General features: G+C 40.8%; 1 protein-coding gene across 1 annotated transcript; it reads left to right on the forward strand.

Moving 5' to 3' along the window:
- The first annotated feature begins 477 nt into the window (after positions 1-477).
- LOC143884500 (cell division cycle protein 48 homolog) lies at positions 478-15535 on the forward strand. The gene is made up of 9 exons (XM_077388121.1): positions 478-688; positions 3640-3805; positions 3888-4116; positions 4215-4981; positions 5069-5290; positions 5419-5490; positions 5847-6128; positions 6304-6663; positions 14943-15535. Exons 1-9 carry the CDS (start codon positions 633-635, stop codon positions 15231-15233), a joined length of 2445 nt encoding a protein of 814 aa, XP_077244236.1. The 5' UTR covers positions 478-632; the 3' UTR covers positions 15234-15535.
- The last annotated feature ends 3348 nt before the right edge of the window (positions 15536-18883 follow it).

An 18883-nucleotide genomic window follows, 5' to 3' on the forward strand; every position in this document is an offset into this window, starting at 1 on the left:
TTTAACTGGCAAACAAATGGCCAAAAGTTCTCCTCCGAGCTCCTTACTTTGAAGTCTTGTGATTGCTTTTTCTACGTAGAAGGCTTAATGGCCAATAGTTAATGGAAATGGTATATTCGCCGTGTTTTTCATTGGGACAACCCCATCTAGTGTAAAGGAGTAGTCATAAATACACTAGAGCGGGATGTCCTGGGTAGGCTAATATATCACTCCTCAAAGTTAATAGACACACATGTATATTAATTAGTGATTTACTAGTGAGACTAAGATGGTAGACCACACCCAAAAACCAAAAACCAAAAACAAATGAGCTCACTTGTAATGAGTTTTATACTAGTTTGGCCGATTAGAGGTCCTCATAACCAACAACAATATATCCCACATATATATACTGATCGGTGATCTACTAGCAAGACTAAGATCGGGGTCCAAACAACAACTGCAGAAGGGGTGGGGCGGGAAGGGGGGCGAGGGGCGAGGGGCGCGGGGAGTAATGGGGCCCACATGGTTCCGTGTTTACGACACAGTATATAAACGTAGTCGTCGTAAAATTTCAGCAGAGGCGACTAGTTATCACTATCCTGGCTAAATTCAATCTCTCGCAGAAACCCTAGAAACAAATCAAGATATCCATGGCGGATTCAAATCCTTCCTCTGCTGATCACGGCCAGCCTTCTTCGTCGGAGCCGTAATATCAATCTCTCCAATAGTCCAATTTGTCCTTTCTACTTCATTTTTCAACTTTTGATTCCATGTGATTTCGTGAATTTCGTTTGATTGCTTCTCTGTTTCTCACTCTCTATCATAGAAGTGAGAGAGATCGCGTCAGTCTCTTTCTCACTCTCTCTCAGAGAAGTGAGTGAGAGATAGCGTATACTGTTGGATTTACTGAACTAGGGCTAGTTAATTGGTTATCTGGCTCTTGAATCTGTCAATTTGAGAACATGCGTTTTGTTTGTAATTTATTATGCTGTTTTTTGGTTAGGGTTATTGGACTATACATAATTTTACTGAGATTAGAGATGCATGTGAATTGAGAAACGGAAACTTAACATGAACATGCTCACATTAATAATCTCCACTTACACACAACAAAAAAAGAAAGTGTTGGGAAAGTTGCCTTGTTTACTACCACCATTAGTTAGTTAATATAATTAGGTTTTCTAAATGTGGTGGGAAGGCAAAAACGTGAAAGTGTTTTTTAAGGTTTTGTAAAAGCTAAGATACAAAAAAGCAAGAGAGAGAGAGAGAGAGAGAGAGAGAGAGAGAGAGAGAGAGAGAGAGAGAGAGAGAGGTTTTTCTCTTGGCGGGTTTTGTGAACGGTCTTGGTTGAGAGGATAAGGAAAGGGTTGCGGGTTTATGGGTTTTGTGTTAATACGTTGTAATCCTTGCATACTTTTTTCTCACAGTGAAGATTGTTCTCGCCTGTGGACATAGGCATCTTGGATGAACCACATAAAATCTCGGTGTTCATCTTGTGGCTTGAATTATTTATTTATTTTTTATTCGTGCACGATCGGATTGGATTTGCATGGCTGATTTTCTCAACAAGTGGTATCAGAGCTCCAGTTGGAGCGATCGTCGTTGAGCCGTATTTGGAGTGATCGTGGATGTTGTGGTTGGATCACGGTTAGAGTGGGGTGATAGAAAGATTGTTCAAGAAATTCTTGTTTAAGGTGGAGCTCAGACAGACGCTCAGTAATAAGGATGATTTAAGATGACGGTAAAATCGATTTCTACCCAACATCGACATGATTAACATAAAGGTTAGTTTCACCTCATTTCAGATGAGGGTAAATGACATCCTTGTTCAACGAGGCTTGGCTAAGGCGTTGGAGGGAAAGGATATTGAGTTTATTGGATTATATCTTCTGGTCAAGGACCTAAGATCTCGATGACTGGTTGGAAACGGAGTGGTGGCGTGTGCACACGTAGGATCTCTTTCACAGTTGGTGTAGAGACAAGTTTATAGGTTGCAAACAATGGTGAGAAGGTGACAATTCTAGTGATGGGGAGGACGGCTTGAGATCCCTCTTCATGGTTGACTGGATAAGTCATCGGTTTGGTAGCCGCACTTGTGCATACGTGGCTTGGGAAATGGTGGTTTGCGGCAATAGCGGATCGGTGGCGACATCAATGTAAACTCTTCATATGGCTGGGAAACAAGCCAAGGTGGAGATTTTTGGAAAAGTTGTTCCTTGTTTCCCACCACAACTAGTTACCTAGTATAATTAAGTTTTCTAAATGTGTTGGGATGGCAAAACGTGAAAGTGTATGTTTTTTTGTTGTTTTTTTATTTAGGTTTTGTAAAACCTAAGGAATAAAAAGGCAAGAGAGGAGTTTTTCTCGTAGCGGGTGGTTCTTTGTGTGGCCGTTGCAAAGAGGAGGCAAGAGAGAAAAGAGGAGGGAGAGAGGATAGAGAAGAAGAGAGTTTGTTGTCCGGGGTTTCTTCTCGGGTTTCTCTTGTGTGTGGTCTTGGTTGTGAGGACAAGGAAAGGGTTGCGGGTTTATGGGTTTTGTGTTAATCCCCAACTAATTGGGGACAAAGGCTTAGTTGAGTTGAGTTGAGTTGAGAGTGTTAGTCCGTTGTAATTATTGTATGTTGTTTTCTCATAGTGAAGATCATGTTCTCACCCGTGGACGTAGGCATCTTGGCCGAACCAGGTAAAATCTTGGTGTTCATCTTGTGGCTTGATTTTTTATTTTACTTTTTCGTTTATTTGTGCACATTCAGATGGGATTTGCCTTGCTGATTTTCTTAACAGAAAGCATGAGCGTTGCTTCTTATTTGTTGACAGGAGCTTGTAGTTTAGCAGATTGATTAAGGGGAACGCTTTAAATTAAGCATTTCTGGTTTTTGTATAATAACTTCAAACATCACATCGATGTATAACTTAAGAGCTAAACTCATAAAAAGAAAGCACGAATCCCATTTTGCCTCTTGAGTTTTGACAACAGTTCGGAATTTGGATTGTGGTGGACTGAAAAAGAGACTCAAATGTCAAAACTTAATTACGTGTGTAATGGTCTAATCTACATGGAATGTATTTTAACCTACATAGAATGTAAGTTAAGGCCATCTATAGCAATCCGGAGTTTTTTTCATGACAAATTAGTTTCTCCAAGTGGTGAGAGAGGGGGGGGGGGGGGGGGGGGGAGGGGGGGAGAAGGACAGACTTAGAGGGCACGAATGAGTGGAGCATGAGAAGTGGCTAAAATACAAGGAATAACTCAATTGTATTTTGGGTGGAGTTTTTTGTTTCCTTGTTTTTCAGGCTTTTGTTACCCTCAGAGTGAAGGTTATTGAGGGAAAACATGAGTTTTGCTTCTTCTGTTCCCAATGGTCTGAAGTTTAGCAGATAATGAATAAGACTAGTCATTAAAAAGAAAAAGAAAAAAGAAAAAAGAAAAAGACTAGAGACTGCAGGGCTTTCCCGTGCATCATAGTAAATATGTCTGTTGTAAATTGATGCGGGGTGTATATGCCCTGCAAAAAATCCAGAGACTTCATTTATCCTTCTGGGATCATGTCAATCAATCATTGCCTGTTCCCACTCATGAGTCTTTATTAGTTTATCACTTCATTGTAATTTTTAAAGCCCTTTTTTTATTAATAACTTATATGCCTGTTTCCACCAGGAAAGGTACTAAGAGGGACTTTAGCACTGCTATTTTGGAACGTAAGAAATCGCCGAATCGTCTTGTCGTGGACGAAGCAATCAATGACGACAACTCCGTTGTTTCAATGAACCCTGCAACGATGGATAAACTTCAGTTTTTTCGGGGAGACACAGTTCTAATAAAGGTGATCTTTCTTTTGTCTTTGTTTTCCCACTTTAATTTTGAGCTTGTGTCTCGGAAGTTCTTAACATCTGCATATGGAACAGGGGAAGAAGCGAAAAGACACAGTGTGCATTGTTCTCGTTGATGACCTTTGTGAAGAACCAAAAATAAGAATGAATAAAGTTGTCCGTGCTAATCTCAGGGTACGCCTTGGTGATGTTGTATCTGTGCATCAATGTCCCGATGTCAAATATGGCAAACGGGTTCACATCCTTCCCATTGATGATACTATCGAGGGAGTTACTGGAAACCTTTTCGATGCATATTTAAAGCGTGGGTTCATGCAATATTTCATGTTTTTTTTCTCTCATGGTAATGGCCATTTTTCTATATTATATTTGTTCCTTATATTCTCTTCTGGGTCAAAACAGCATATTTCATGGAGTCTTATCGCCCTGTCAGAAGGGGTGATCTTTTCCTTGTGAGGGGAGGCATGCGAAGTGTTGAGTTTAAAGTAATTGAGACAGATCCCGGTGAGTACTGTGTTGTTGCGCCAGACACAGAGATCTTTTGCGAAGGAGAGCCTATCAAACGTGAGGATGAAGAAAGGTTGAATGAGATCGGCTACGATGATGTTGGTGGCGTCAGGAAGCAGATGGCTCAGATTCGTGAGTTGGTAGAACTTCCTCTTAGACACCCACAACTTTTTAAGTCTATTGGTGTAAAGCCCCCCAAGGGTATCTTACTCTACGGGCCACCAGGCTCTGGGAAAACCTTGATTGCGAGGGCAGTTGCAAATGAGACAGGCGCATTCTTCTTCTTAATTAATGGACCTGAAATAATGTCAAAGCTGGCTGGAGAGAGTGAAAGTAACTTAAGGAAGGCTTTTGAGGAGGCTGAGAAGAATGCACCTTCTATCATCTTTATTGATGAACTGGATTCTATTGCCCCAAAGAGAGAAAAGACCCATGGTGAGGTGGAAAGACGAATTGTATCCCAACTTTTGACTTTAATGGACGGTCTTAAGAGCCGTGCGCATGTAATTGTTATGGGAGCTACTAATAGACCAAATAGCATTGACCCGGCCCTGAGGAGATTTGGAAGATTTGATCGGGAGATTGATATTGGCGTTCCCGATGAGGTTGGAAGATTGGAAGTTCTGCGAATCCATACGAAGAATATGAAGCTCGCAGAAGATGTAATAATCCACCATTTGCTTTATCATGCTTTGGTTTTTGCAATCTTTGGACGAATCAGGAGTACAAACTTTTCTTATTTATTGCAGGTTGATCTTGAAAGAGTTTCGAAAGACACACATGGTTATGTTGGTGCAGATCTTGCTGCCCTATGCACAGAGGCTGCCCTGCAGTGCATTAGGGAGAAAATGGATGTAATTGACCTAGAAGATGAATCAATTGATGCCGAGGTTCTAAATTCTATGGCTGTTACGAATGAACACTTTCATACTGCATTGGGGTCTTCAAATCCATCAGCCCTACGTGAAACAGTATGTCTTATTAATTTAGAATGTCCCTCTGAGGGTTACTTTTCAAAGCTTACATATTCTTGCGTAGTCTTCGCCATTTGAATGGGCATAATTCCTTGACTGTAAGAGATGCAAACTGTGCTTGACAGGTTGTGGAGGTTCCTAATGTATCGTGGGAGGATATTGGTGGCTTGGATAACGTGAAAAGAGAACTTCAGGAGGTGCGTCTTTATGGCCCCCCCCCCCCCCCCCCCCTCTCTCTCTCTCTCACCACACACACACACACACACAAACACACGCACGCACACTTTTTATTGAGACATCAACAATTTTTTCACGTATTTGCAGGTTGCCTCAGCTAATATTTTATGCACTGCTAGAAGTAGTCCTAATGGGTTTTCATCATCCTATTGGTGCTTGTGTTATTTATTCCTTACAAGAAGACTTGACTTTATGATACCTGCTTCTTTTTCTCATCCATTTTACTTGCTTGGTTCTTTTCTGTTCTTTTCTTTGCGAATTATTATTGTTGTCTATCGTGAGTATAATTAAATTGCTTGTATGTTATTGCTGGCAGACTGTGCAATACCCAGTGGAGCATCCTGAGAAGTTTGAGAAATTTGGTATGTCTCCATCCAAAGGTGTGCTTTTCTATGGGCCTCCTGGGTGTGGTAAGACCCTCCTTGCCAAGGCTATTGCAAATGAGTGCCAAGCTAATTTCATAAGTGTCAAAGGACCGGAGTTGCTAACAATGTGGTTTGGAGAAAGTGAGGCTAATGTACGGGAGATATTTGACAAAGCCCGTCAATCAGCTCCTTGTGTGCTTTTCTTTGATGAACTTGATTCTATTGCAACCCAGGTAATTGCTTTGAGCTAAAGGCTCTCCAGTTATTTATAATAGGAATTATTTTCCTTCCATTATTGGGCAACAGACAAACAAGCCTGTCAAAGTCTTGTTTACTTTATATCCATTTCTTCTTACATGCCTTATTAAATATAAATTATAATTAATGATTAAGATGGTTACTTTTCAGCGTGGAGGTTCTGTTGGAGATGGTGGTGGTGCCGCTGACAGGGTTTTGAATCAACTATTGACAGAAATGGACGGCATGGGTGCCAAAAAAACAGTTTTCATTATTGGGGCAACAAATAGGCCAGACATTATTGATCCAGCGTTGCTTAGGCCGGGTCGTTTAGATCAGTTGATTTACATACCTTTGCCAGATGAGGCCTCCCGTCTTCAAATTTTCAGAGCATGCTTGCGTAAATCCCCCGTCTCTAAGGATGTCGTCCTTACAACTCTGGCACGATATACTCATGGTTTCAGTGGTGCAGATATTACTGAAATCTGTCAGCGTGCTTGCAAATATGCCATCAGAGAAAATATTGAGAAGGTAAGCCTAAACTTGATTATGAATTGCATCATATACCATTTTAGGAAGATCCAATACATGAAGACGTAAATATGTGCATGCGTTGGCATATGTGTGCACACTCAGATTTCTTTCTCTAATGTTTTGAATATGGATCCTTGCATGAATGTTTGGCCTCTCTCTTTGTCTCTGCTTGGGCTGCCGGAAGTAATATTCCCGTGTGATGAATTGCTTGGGTTTACCTGTTTGAAAGAAAAAAACAAAGTAGATAAGAAAAATGTGAGTTCACAAGCTAGCAATATCACCAAGGACAATTCACTGCATATACCTTACCATCACAAAGAAAAGTATCTAATGTAACGTATCATAACTGTACTAAGTAGAACATATCATAGGCACCTGTTATGTGTCTTAGAAGAGGCTTCCAGAATATGAAATTTAGTTGGAGTCCCTTCAATGATCATGTCATTTTTGGTGGGTGCAAAAAAATGATTTTTAAGTTTATGGACTAAATAATCATTCTTACCATTCAAAAAAAAAAAATCTAAATTAATCATTCTTAGCAATTTAGCTTGTGTGTGTGGGTGTGTGTGGGGTGGTGTGACTGTGGGGTGTCATATCATGATAATGGTGGTTCTGTGCTAGTAGCCAGTGACCATCGGCATTAGTGTATTGACTATTGGGTGAGTGTGGTTTGTTTCGTTTTTTTAAATGATACAATCACATTTTGATAGGTAGGGTTTGTTTCGTAGTAGTCACCTAATGCCTGCCAAGCAACAAGGTTTCACTTTATTTTTTTTTATACTCCATCGATGGTTGTCCATGAATACTTATTATGCAGGAGCTCCTTATCCATGTTCTTTTCCTACTTCCCATTGCCTATCCATGGGCATAGCAAAATGTAGGGAAGTTGCTTTGGTGATCAGGAATTTTCTCAACAAGGATTGCTAGGTTGCCATAGGTATTGACTGGCAGAATTTTATGCTCATCTGTAGGAAGGTTGATTTCTATGTTCATTATGTTTTCTACTCTTCGTTATATAGTTGTTATTCTTTCTTTTTGTTACTCATCTTCGCACATTCAAATGGGGAAGGAGACTGCATTGTCATGGAGATCCAATTCTCCTTTGATGTTTTGGTCCCAACCATCTTGTCAGTTCTGAATGATTTGAGTACATTGTAGCATGAAATCTTTTGCTTAGTGCTGCCCCTTAAGTGTACATTTTTCGCAGCTATTGAATACTTTACATAACAAACAAATACCTATTTATTATAATTGTATTCTATATTATAATGTGATTTGAAGAATTGCAAATATTATACACGTAGTAACACAATCTCCTAAAAATGAAGGAAACTTGGCTGTATAAAAAGAAAACTGAAAACCTAAATAACACATTCTAAATCTGAAGATTTTTGGTCACTCAAGGAAATAAGGAAAGAAAAAAGAGACTTGCTAAAAGTGGCTCTAGGGCTCTTGAATGTCAGGTGTACATAATCGAATATGTGGGCAACCACAAGTCTAGCTCTTTGCAGCTTGGCCCACAACAATTAGATCATCCTAAAACCTTGACTTAATAAGGCATCTTTAGGAGCCTGTTGATAAAAAAATGAATAAAAGGAGGGATATAATCTGCAGAATATGAATCTCTGTCACACTCACAATTGAACAAATACAAAGTAGTTACTTAACTCACACCGGAACAGGCACATATACAAATACTGAAAGAAGAACTCCTTTATTTTTATTTTCTTCTTTTTTTTATTAAGCACTAGCTAGAAAGCTGAATACATATATAAGAGAGAATTACAACTGATCCAACGAAAGTTACTCCTAAAGTCAACTCTGCACATTGCTGAAATTAAGCTAACAACCTAACCACAATCTCACATATTTCTCTCTGAGTGACACCTCACAAAAACATAACAGGAAATAACATGACTTATTCAAACTAAAACAAACTAAGCTAAAAGGTAGGAAATGACAAACGGAAGACTAATCTGATTATTCTGCTGGACTTAATTAGTAAGATGCACTAACTTTGACACTCCCCCTTAGTGCATTCTTACAGTGAATGACCCCAAGAGCATCCCTAAACATCTCGAACATTGCTTTTGATAGGGCCTTAGTAAAAATATCTGCCACTTGGTCTCCGGTTCGCACACTTTCTAAAGCAATTTCCTGTTCAAGCACTTTTTCTCTCACAAAGTGATGGTGAACTTCAATGTGTTTCGTGCGAGCGTGAAATACTGGATTTTCTGCGAGCTTTATTGCACTTTCATTGTCACACCAAACAGGAACAGTGTAATCGACTTCAGCATAAATGTCACCAATCAGCCGCTTCAGCCAAACACACTCTTGGGTAGCCATTGTCGCTGCAACATACTCTGCCTCAGTGCTGGAAAGAGCAACAGTCTGTTGCTTTTTACTACACCATGAAATCACAGCTGAACCTGTACCAAAACAGTATCCAGTAGTTGATCGTCGATCGTTCACATCACCTGCCCAATCTGCATCGACAAAGCCGCTCAGAAGAAAGTTGTCACTCTTGTTATAGTGCAGGCCATATTCCATAGTCCCTTTCACATAGCGCAAAATCCTCTTCGCTGCATCCAAATGAGGAATCTGAGGCTTGTCCATAAATTGAGAAACAACTCCAACTGAGTACGCGATATCCGGTCTTGTGATGGTTAAGTAGATCAAACTACCCACAAGCTGTCGGAATTTTCTGCCATCTTTCAATAACTTCCCAACATCCTTCTTCAATTTCTGATTTGGCTCCATCGGAGTTGACATTGGTTTTGACTCCCCCATGCCAAAACGCTCCAGTAAACTTTCAGCATAACCCTTCTGAGATACAAAGTATCCATCTTCTATTTTCTGAACCTCCAAACCAAGAAAGCAACCGATTTCACCTAGATTTTTCATCTCAAAACGGATTGATAAATCATCCCGTAAATGTGAAATTCCAGCATTATCGTCTCCGGTGATGATCATGTCATCCACATACAACAAAACCACGACACGCATCCCTGATTCTAACTTAACAAACATGCTAGAATCTGAATCAGAAACTTTAAAGCCACAAAAAATAAGATATTGAGCAATCTTACCATACCAAGCACGTGGAGCTTGCTTTAATCCATATAATGCCTTCTTGAGCCGACAAACATAATGAGGGGACTGCTGAGAAACAAATCCTTGTGGCTGCATCATGAATACTTCGCGATCTAACTCACCATAAAGGAACGCATTCTTTACATCGAGCTGCCATAATTTCCAGCCTTTGTATGCTGCCAAAGAAATTATGGTTCTTACGGTTACCATTTTTGCAACGGGGCTGAAGGTCTCCTCATAATCCAACCCATATTGCTGCGAAAAACCACGAGCTACCAAACGAGCCTTAAATCTGTCAATTGTACCATCTACTTTTTTTTTCAACTTGTAAATCCATTTACAAGTTACTGGCTCTACATCTTTTGGTTTCGGAACAAGCTCCCAAGTGTCATTTTTGTGAAGAGCAGTAATTTCCTCTTGCATAGCTCCCTCCCACGCTGGAATGCCTTCTGCTTCATCATAGCATGATGGCTCGGTGCTATCAACTGCTCCTAAAAAGAAGCACGAACTAACCGAAGTTTGATTCAGCTGAACCTTGTAGTCTTTTAAATAACCAGGCTGCCTCTTCTCTCTAGCTGATCTTCTCGCAACACTCCTTACTTCATTATTTATGTCAGGATTTGTAGAGTTCAGCCCGCATTCAGTGGATTCAAAACTCCCCCTTGCTGTGAAATCATCTTGGAGAGTGGAGCATTCATCATTCTCAGACGACAGCTCTCCATTTGTTGAATCATCAATTATTTTAGATAGCTTCAGATCACTACTAACAACTTTAGTGACCACATTTGGTGGGTTGTAGTACAAAGACACCTCATCAAACACGACATTTCGCGATGTGATACACTTCTTTGTTTCTGGATCCATGCACCTCCATCCTTTTCTGTTTGAATCATAGCCTATAAACAAGCATTTCTTCGCTTTGGGATCTAATTTAGTTCTATCACTTTTTGGAACATGAACATAACATATAGAACCAAATACACGAAAATAGCTTACATCAGGCTTTACATTGTGTAATAATTCAAAAGGTGATTTAGTACCTAACCATGGAGGAAGACGGTTGATAACATGACATGCACATCGCATTGCTTCAGCCCACAACTCTCGATGGAGATTCTTCTCATGTAACCAGCATAAGCTCACTTCTGAAAGGTGTGCTAATTTTCTTTCCACAACTCCATTTTGCTGTGGAGTTTTTGGACAAGTCATCTGTCGGTTTATTCTTTCAGCGTCACAATATTGAAAAAATTCATCTGACATGAATTCTCCTCCATTATCTGTCCTCAAGCATCTGATCTTCAAGCCAAATTCCCTTTTAACAGTGTTTTCAAACTCTTGAAACTTCGAAAAGGCCTCACTTTTCTCCTTCAAGAAGTACACCCACGAGTGTCTCGAAAAATCATCCACGACGATCATCATGTACCGAAAACCACTATAACTTGGTGTCTTGGTTGGTCCCATCAGATCTGCATGAACCAATTCAAATGGCTCCTTTCTGTGATTCGATGATCTCTTGAAAGGAAGAACATGAGATTTGCCGTATTGGCAGCCTTGGCAAACCACACCTTTCCGAACTTCCTTTATGACTGGAACCCCATCAACCAACTTCTTCAAGGAAATTTGTTGCAGCATTTGATAACCCACATGGCCCAATCTTCCATGCCAAATTGCTGCACTATCATTTCTGCTTGTTTTCTCTACATAGGCTTCAACGGCAGACATAACAAACAAGGAATCTCTCTTCTCTCCGACAAGAAGAACATCAGCAGCCACGTTCTTCACATTATCTAGAATTTTCACGTCTTCGGGACCAAATAACACATATTTTCCAGAGTCTGTTATTTGAGAGACCGAAACCAGATTCTTCTTCAATCCTGGCACATGATAGACATTGTTCAAAACAATATCATCATTCTTTAAACCATCAACCTTAATATTCACCTTGCCTTCTTTCTCCACAGGATGCACAGAATTATCAGCCGTGACAATTGCTCGATCCCCATGATGTTGATACAGCTCTGAAAATAGCGACCCATTTCCAGTCACATGATGTGAACAACCAGAGTCGATGATCCACTCATTCTCGTAATTGATAGAGACCATAGATGCTTCATTTTGACATGATGCAACACTCACTTTAGTATGATTTTCACCCGCTACAGTTGAGAAGCACTGCTCCCAATTTGGTTGATTAGAAGCTTCATGCTCGGACGCCATGTTCACGTTCTCATCTACAAGCTTCGCCCTACAGTTTCTTTTGATATGGCCTAGATATCCACATCTGTAGCACCTCACATGCCTCCATTTACTGTCATTATCCTTCTCTTGAGATGAGTTTCGTGCTTCACTTTTGCTAACAACTGCTGCCTTTGAGAAGTGCTTCACTTTATTAAACTTCTCCTCTGAAAAGAGAACATCATTGGCTTCAGAAACTGGTTTTAGAGACATTTGCTTAGCCAAGGCTTCTTGGTTGGAAAGCAAATTCTCTAATTCTTCAACAGAAGGTTGACTAGCCCACCCTTGCACAGAGGTTACAAATGGCGCGTACTCCTTCCTTAGGCCACGGATAAGATACCTCCGCAACCGTGCTTCACTAATCGGTTCATCCACATCCAGCTCTGAAATTTCAGAACAAATAGTCTTAACTTTTAAGAAATAATCTGAAATTGACATACCTTCTTGATTTAGCATAGCAAGCTCATTCTCGAGCAATTGTAGCCTGGCTGTGTTCTTTTTGGTGAACAGCTTCTCAAGAGTTTCCCAGACTTTTCTTGGTGAATTAACATCACGAATGTGATCAATATACTCCTTGCTGATAGATGTCCTTAGTGCAAAGAGAGCTTTCCCGCACTTGATATTCCACTTCCGTCGTGGTTCGGCATTTTCCGGAGTGTCATCTGGAGTCACCGATTCAACACCGGAAACTAGATCCCATAAGTCCTGACCTTGAAGGTAAGCTTCCATGCACAATCGCCAATAATTGTAATTCGTGCCTACTAGTTTTTCAACACCATACTGAGTAGAACTACTTCCACAACCGTTGAAGTCCATCTCAACAACCAAGACTCTAAGTGACCAAGCAACAAACACCTGATCTGCAATAACAATATCCCAAGACACCAAGCAAAGCTAGTGCTTCAACACAGCTCTGATACCATGATAAAAAAATGAATAAAAGGAGGGATATAATCTGCAGAATATGAATCTCTGTCACACTCACAATTGAACAAATACAAAGTAGTTACTTAACTCACACCGGAACAGGCACATATACAAATACTGAAAGAAGAACTCCTTTATTTTTATTTTCTTCTTTTTTTTATTAAGCACTAGCTAGAAAGCTGAATACATATATAAGAGAGAATTACAACTGATCCAACGAAAGTTACTCCTAAAGTCAACTCTGCACATTGCTGAAATTAAGCTAACAACCTAACCACAATCTCACATATTTCTCTCTGAGTGACACCTCACAAAAACATAACAGGAAATAACATGACTTATTCAAACTAAAACAAACTAAGCTAAAAGGTAGGAAATGACAAACGGAAGACTAATCTGATTATTCTGCTGGACTTAATTAGTAAGATGCACTAACTTTGACACCTGTCAAAGAAGCTAAACTGCTGATTTTGTCAGCGTTGATTTTCCCGATGGGGGGAATACATGTGGGCATGAGACTAGGATGATGTAGGTCAGCTCATGGGGATCCACCAAATCAATGGTCTTGATCACATCTGAATGCGTGTATTATTCAAGATTGATCATTAAAATCACATCTTAATAATAACAATTTTGGTAGTGATCTCATAAATTTGATCTCTTGATTCTTTGTCTCTTAACTTTACTGCATAAAGTTGGTAGTTATAAAAGCATGCATTTTTGCATGGACCATGTTTGTCAGTTTGTGCATGAGCATGTGCTGTTTTCTTGTACACACCTAGCAAATAATAGGATTCAAGATAGATTTACATCTATCTTGTGTTTTCCGAAGATGCCATTAAGTTAGGCAGGGGCGGAGCAAGGAATTTAGACTTGGGGGGGGGGCGGACTAATTCACACTTGGAGGCTCCCAGAACCTTCAATTACCTAAAATTAAATCAGAATTAATCATATTAAATAGTGAATGTTATTACTATCGGGTCCACGGTCCACCATTAAATATACATAAAGTGGTCCAATTTTTATTGATAGATTGTCCCACCAGTTCTTCAGGCCTATCATCAATTAGGCTCCCAAAATACACGAGGGGCTATCTCTGAAATCCCCCAAAAACGGATTTCAAACGGGCCTTAGAAATTTATTAGTTATTAAATAACTAGTGAAGGGTTTTCAATCTATTATTAAAATAATAAAATAGTGGGTCCACGCACTATCTGTCGGTGCTAAACATCTCAAGGGATCCACACAGTCACTAAAAGAGGACACACATAGATTCTCACAAAAATCAAATCTCAAAAGCCCGTTGAAAAGAAGTTATTTAATTAACCTATTAAATATAATTAATATTTAATTTTAATGATTGCTCTCGACACTTCACTCTGGGGACAAAAATTCGTTCAGCGGACCATATCACACTACCAAGGGACTCCCAAAAGTTTTACAAAAAATCGATTTAAGAAGTCCTTGAAAAAAAAAATCTCTCATAGAGGACAAAATAAGGGAGGCTGGTATAAAAAACACTTCAACAAATAAGGCCTTTTACCTTTTGTTTGAGTGCTGTTACCAAAACAACCAAGTGTTATTAAACACTCTCTCACATGGTCACTTTTAACAGTCACGTGTACAACAAGAATCTTGTTACAGTGAGGAAAGGGTGGAAATATTAGAGAAGAGGGGAACGACCAACTTGCATTAGTTGTTGATTTCTGCACGCTAAGAGGAATTTTGCAAGTCGTTGGGGGGGCCATGGCCCCCCTCATGCTATACGTGGTTCTGCCCCTGAAGTTAGGCCATCAAGTTTTAACTGATGGATCTTGAAGCCATTTTGGTTAGTATCTGAAATTCCATTGTTCCAACAAAACGACTGTTATTTATAAAGAAAAGAAGTTTATGCCTGATTCCGTGCTTATCAAAGTGCCCTTGTTTTGAATGAAACTGAAGGACCCTTCTCTCCATTCGACTGTATCATGCAGTGTTGAATAGTTTTAATTTACTTATTTTCTTGTCATTGGGGACAACAGGATATTGAGAAGGAGAAAAAGAGGAGCGAGAATCCTGAAGCAATGGAGGAAGATGACACTGATGATGTCTCTGAGATCAAGGCATCACACTTTGAGGAATCAATGAAGTTTGCCCGCCGGAGTGTGAGTGACGCTGACATCCGTAAATACCAGCTGTTTGCTCAGACCCTGCAACAATCTCGTGGATTTGGTTCGGACTTCCGCTTCCCTGATCGTACAGAGAATGTTACTACTGCGGCAGACCCATTCTCTTCCGCCACGACTGCGGATGATGATGACCTGTATAACTGAAATCAAAGACAAGTGCATCTATCTAGGCCGAGTTACAGGTATTTTCATGGTTCCAACGGCTCCTTAAACTTTTATCTACTCTTCTGTATGTATATATTTGTAATTATTTGTATGTGTTTACGTTTACACCTCAGTCCTTGATGCCAATACATTTTCCTGACAATTTAGTTATGTTCTCAAATTTCTGTTTGTTTCTGAAAATATAGACTATAAATGTAGTCTGTGTATATTTTTTTGAACTGATGGATTGTACATTTGTACATTATCTATCATAGAATGACAGTTTCTCTGTGGTTCCTTGAGATGGAGTCTTCTCTTACCTTAATGGCTTAATGTTACGTGCTTAAACAGGACCCACTTGTTGTGCATATTAATTTATTCCACAACAAGTGGGTCCCGTTTAAGCACGTAACACTTTGTGATGGAATTCGAAAGCCCGAGCTTCTCCAGGCTTTCTTCATGCCACAAACACCCCTTGCCAAAAAAAAAAGTTTCTCGTTTGGGGTGGGAATACCCTATGTCATAAAAAACAAAAAATAAAAAAAGTGTGATGAAAAATTCGCACCCCATGTAGGATAATTCACTTCCCTTTAACGTGAATTATGTGGCAGACTAACGCTTTTTCACTTAGAGGGGTGCGAATCTATCATCACCCAAAAAAAAGTCTCTCATTTGCTGCAGATGGGTGTTTAAAACCAAGTTAACGAAGGAGTTTAACACCTTAATCCGCAGCAATGGTCTGTCTCTTGTCTTGGTGCCAACTACTTACTAACTTGGTTGGCTGCAAGTGGGTGTTTAAAACAAAACTTAATGATTTACTTGAACATTATAAAGCTCAACTTGTTGGCAACGGGTTCTATCAACAATGTGCTTATGATTTTGATGAGAAAAAATACTTCATAGGGTTCAAATGTTTGGTTTAGGGCCTGTTTGTTTTAGATTATGACAACCGATTGTGGAGTCCCCATCTAAATCCAACCCAACCTGATCTTCGGGTTGATGTGGGTCAACCTTAACACAACACTTCTTTAAGTCTCTCAACCCTTACTCAAGCCAGTTGTCCAAATTGGGCCGGGTTGGATTGGACTGGGTTTGACCGTTTGAGTTGGCTGGAGGCAAAAAACCAAAAATAATACAAAAACAAAGCCATAACCCCAAGGTTCTGAAATCTCGAAAAAATCACAATAAAATTAGGGAAGTGATATATATCCGCCCCGTTTGATTACTAGGGACACCTTGTGCCAGTGTACATGCCACTCGGGCCCATTGAATTCTTCTGACGTCAAGTACATCAGCGCCACTTTAATCATTGATACATTGGTTGTTGGTGTTCCTGATAATCAAAAGGGGCGGATATATCACTTCCCTAAAATTAAAGGAAATGTTATCAGCACAACCATGTTTTGATATTTGCACTAATACATCTTATCTTTCATTATTTACAGAGCTGTCAAAGGTCATTACCGTTCCTAAAAAGCTCAGACAAGCCCATTAAAAAAGAAAAGAGAAGCTGCATTTGTGCAATTACTAAAACATGGTAGTGCTGACAACATTTCCCTAAAATTAAGGGGATAGAGTTGGGTTCGCGTCAGTCTGGTTTGCCCAAGGCTCAACCGTAGCCCAAAACCAAATTTAAATTGGTTAAATTAGCCCTAACTCGACCCAGCGCAATGAAATGCCAACACAACCCAACCCAACCCGACTTTGAACCCTTCGGGTATGTGATCTACAGGTTGGCTAGGCCAATTTGCACTGTTAGGTGTGAGTGTGACGGTATCATGCACCAACTAAATAACAGCTTAGTGGGTCCCACAGTTGGTTTATCTGAACCTTTCACATGGCACTGCTTGCTTTGGATCTCCTAACACCCAAATCAAGCCAATCATCTTTTCCCAACATCTCATAATGCGATTATTTTTGTCCTTAACATATGAACCGTCCAAACTACATACGGAAAAGAAAACGCTTCACATTCCATGGCACTATTAATGGATGTTTGGAATCCATAATTGTCTTCATTAATGGGCCATAAGGGATCCAAAGTCAGGTCCATCAAATGGGGGTTGAGACAAGAGCTACATGGAGCATAAGGTGGGCGGCTGCCCCTGTTGAGTTGGGCCAAACTCCATAGGCCCAACTCAATTGGGCCCAGAGTTAAGTATAACCTGCCCTGATGGGGTACGAAAAACAACAACTAATGAGGTGTTGACACGTGGGCCCAGAAATGCCCACCACAAATCCAGCATCTGCCTAGGGGCAATCCGGTAATTACCTAAGAGTAGGTGAACCTAAGCTCACAAAAGGGTCGACACCTGTCCTGGGGTAGGTAATCCAACTACCCCGAGCCTCCCTCTATAAAAGGCCTCTCAAGGCTCAAAGCAAAAGGGAGAACTTTTGAACCACCACCCTTAAAATTTTGGCTTTGCACTTCTGCTCATACTGACTTGAGTGTCGAAGGGCCCGTCCGGAGTGCGACTCCGGGTTGGTCTTTTGACCTCGTGCGCTCTTGTACAGGACTTCAGTTCAGCTTCTTGGGCCCGCCAGATCAGCTCTTACGTCACTGCCGTATCTGTTGCCGATTTTAGGCCTAACAGATTGGCGCAGACGGCTTGGCCGGACAGATTTTTCACTCCCTTTCTGGCCATCCCAGGCCGGACAGACGGCTTAGCCGGGCAGATTTGCCGCTCTACTTCTGACCGTCCCAGGCCGGACAGACGGCTTGGCCGGACAGATTCTCCACTCCACTTCTGGCCGTCCCAGGCCGGACAGATTACAGATTTTCCACTCCACTTCTGGCCGTCCCAGGCCGGACAGATTTTCCACTCCACTCCGTTGAGCCATCCCGAACACCTGCTCGTTCTACCATTCAAGAATACAACTCTTCACACTTCCCCAAATCACTACAATGACTTGGAGAACTGAGGGGGGGGGCAATTGATGGGGTACGAAAAACAACAACTAATGAGCTGTTGACATGTGGCCTCATAAAGGCCCACCACAAATCCAGCATCTGCGTAGGGGCAATTCGGTAATTACCTAAGAGTAGGTGATCCTAAACCCACAAAAGGGTCGACACCTGTCCTGGGGTAGGTAATCCAACTACCCTAGGCCTCCCTCTATAAAAGGTCTCTCAAGGCTCAAAGCAAAAGAGAGAACTTCTGAACCACCACCCTTAAAATTTTGGCTCTGCACTTCTACTCATATTGACTTGAGTGTCGAAGGGCCCGTCCGGAGTGCGACTTCGGGTTGGTCTTCTGACCTCGTGCGCTCTTGTGCAGGACTTCAGTTCCTTCAGTTCAGCTTCTTGGGTCCGCCAGATCAGCTCTTACGTCACTACTGTATCTGTTGCCAATTTTAGGCGTAACATGCCCCATTATATATAAACTGTCCCCCTTATGTACAAATCCCGGCTCCGCCTATGGGTTCAGATCAATTGAGGTCGGACCCACTATGGAATCAAGGAAATGAAATACACAACCCCCACCCCTGCACCACAAATTGAGACAGCCCCATCTAGTGTAAAAGAGTAGTCAGAAATACATTAGAGGAGGCTGTCCCAATTAAAGAAGGGCCAATATATCACTTCCCATCAATTATTGTAAAATTACTTGATAAGTTGATCGATAGAATGGTGCGGGCCACGAGGAGCG

Source organism: Tasmannia lanceolata, unplaced genomic scaffold (assembly GCF_043159265.1).
Source record: "Tasmannia lanceolata isolate RefF3 unplaced genomic scaffold, GAP_Taslan_0.1 ptg000008l, whole genome shotgun sequence".
In the NCBI taxonomy this organism is placed as follows: domain Eukaryota; kingdom Viridiplantae; phylum Streptophyta; class Magnoliopsida; order Canellales; family Winteraceae; genus Tasmannia; species Tasmannia lanceolata.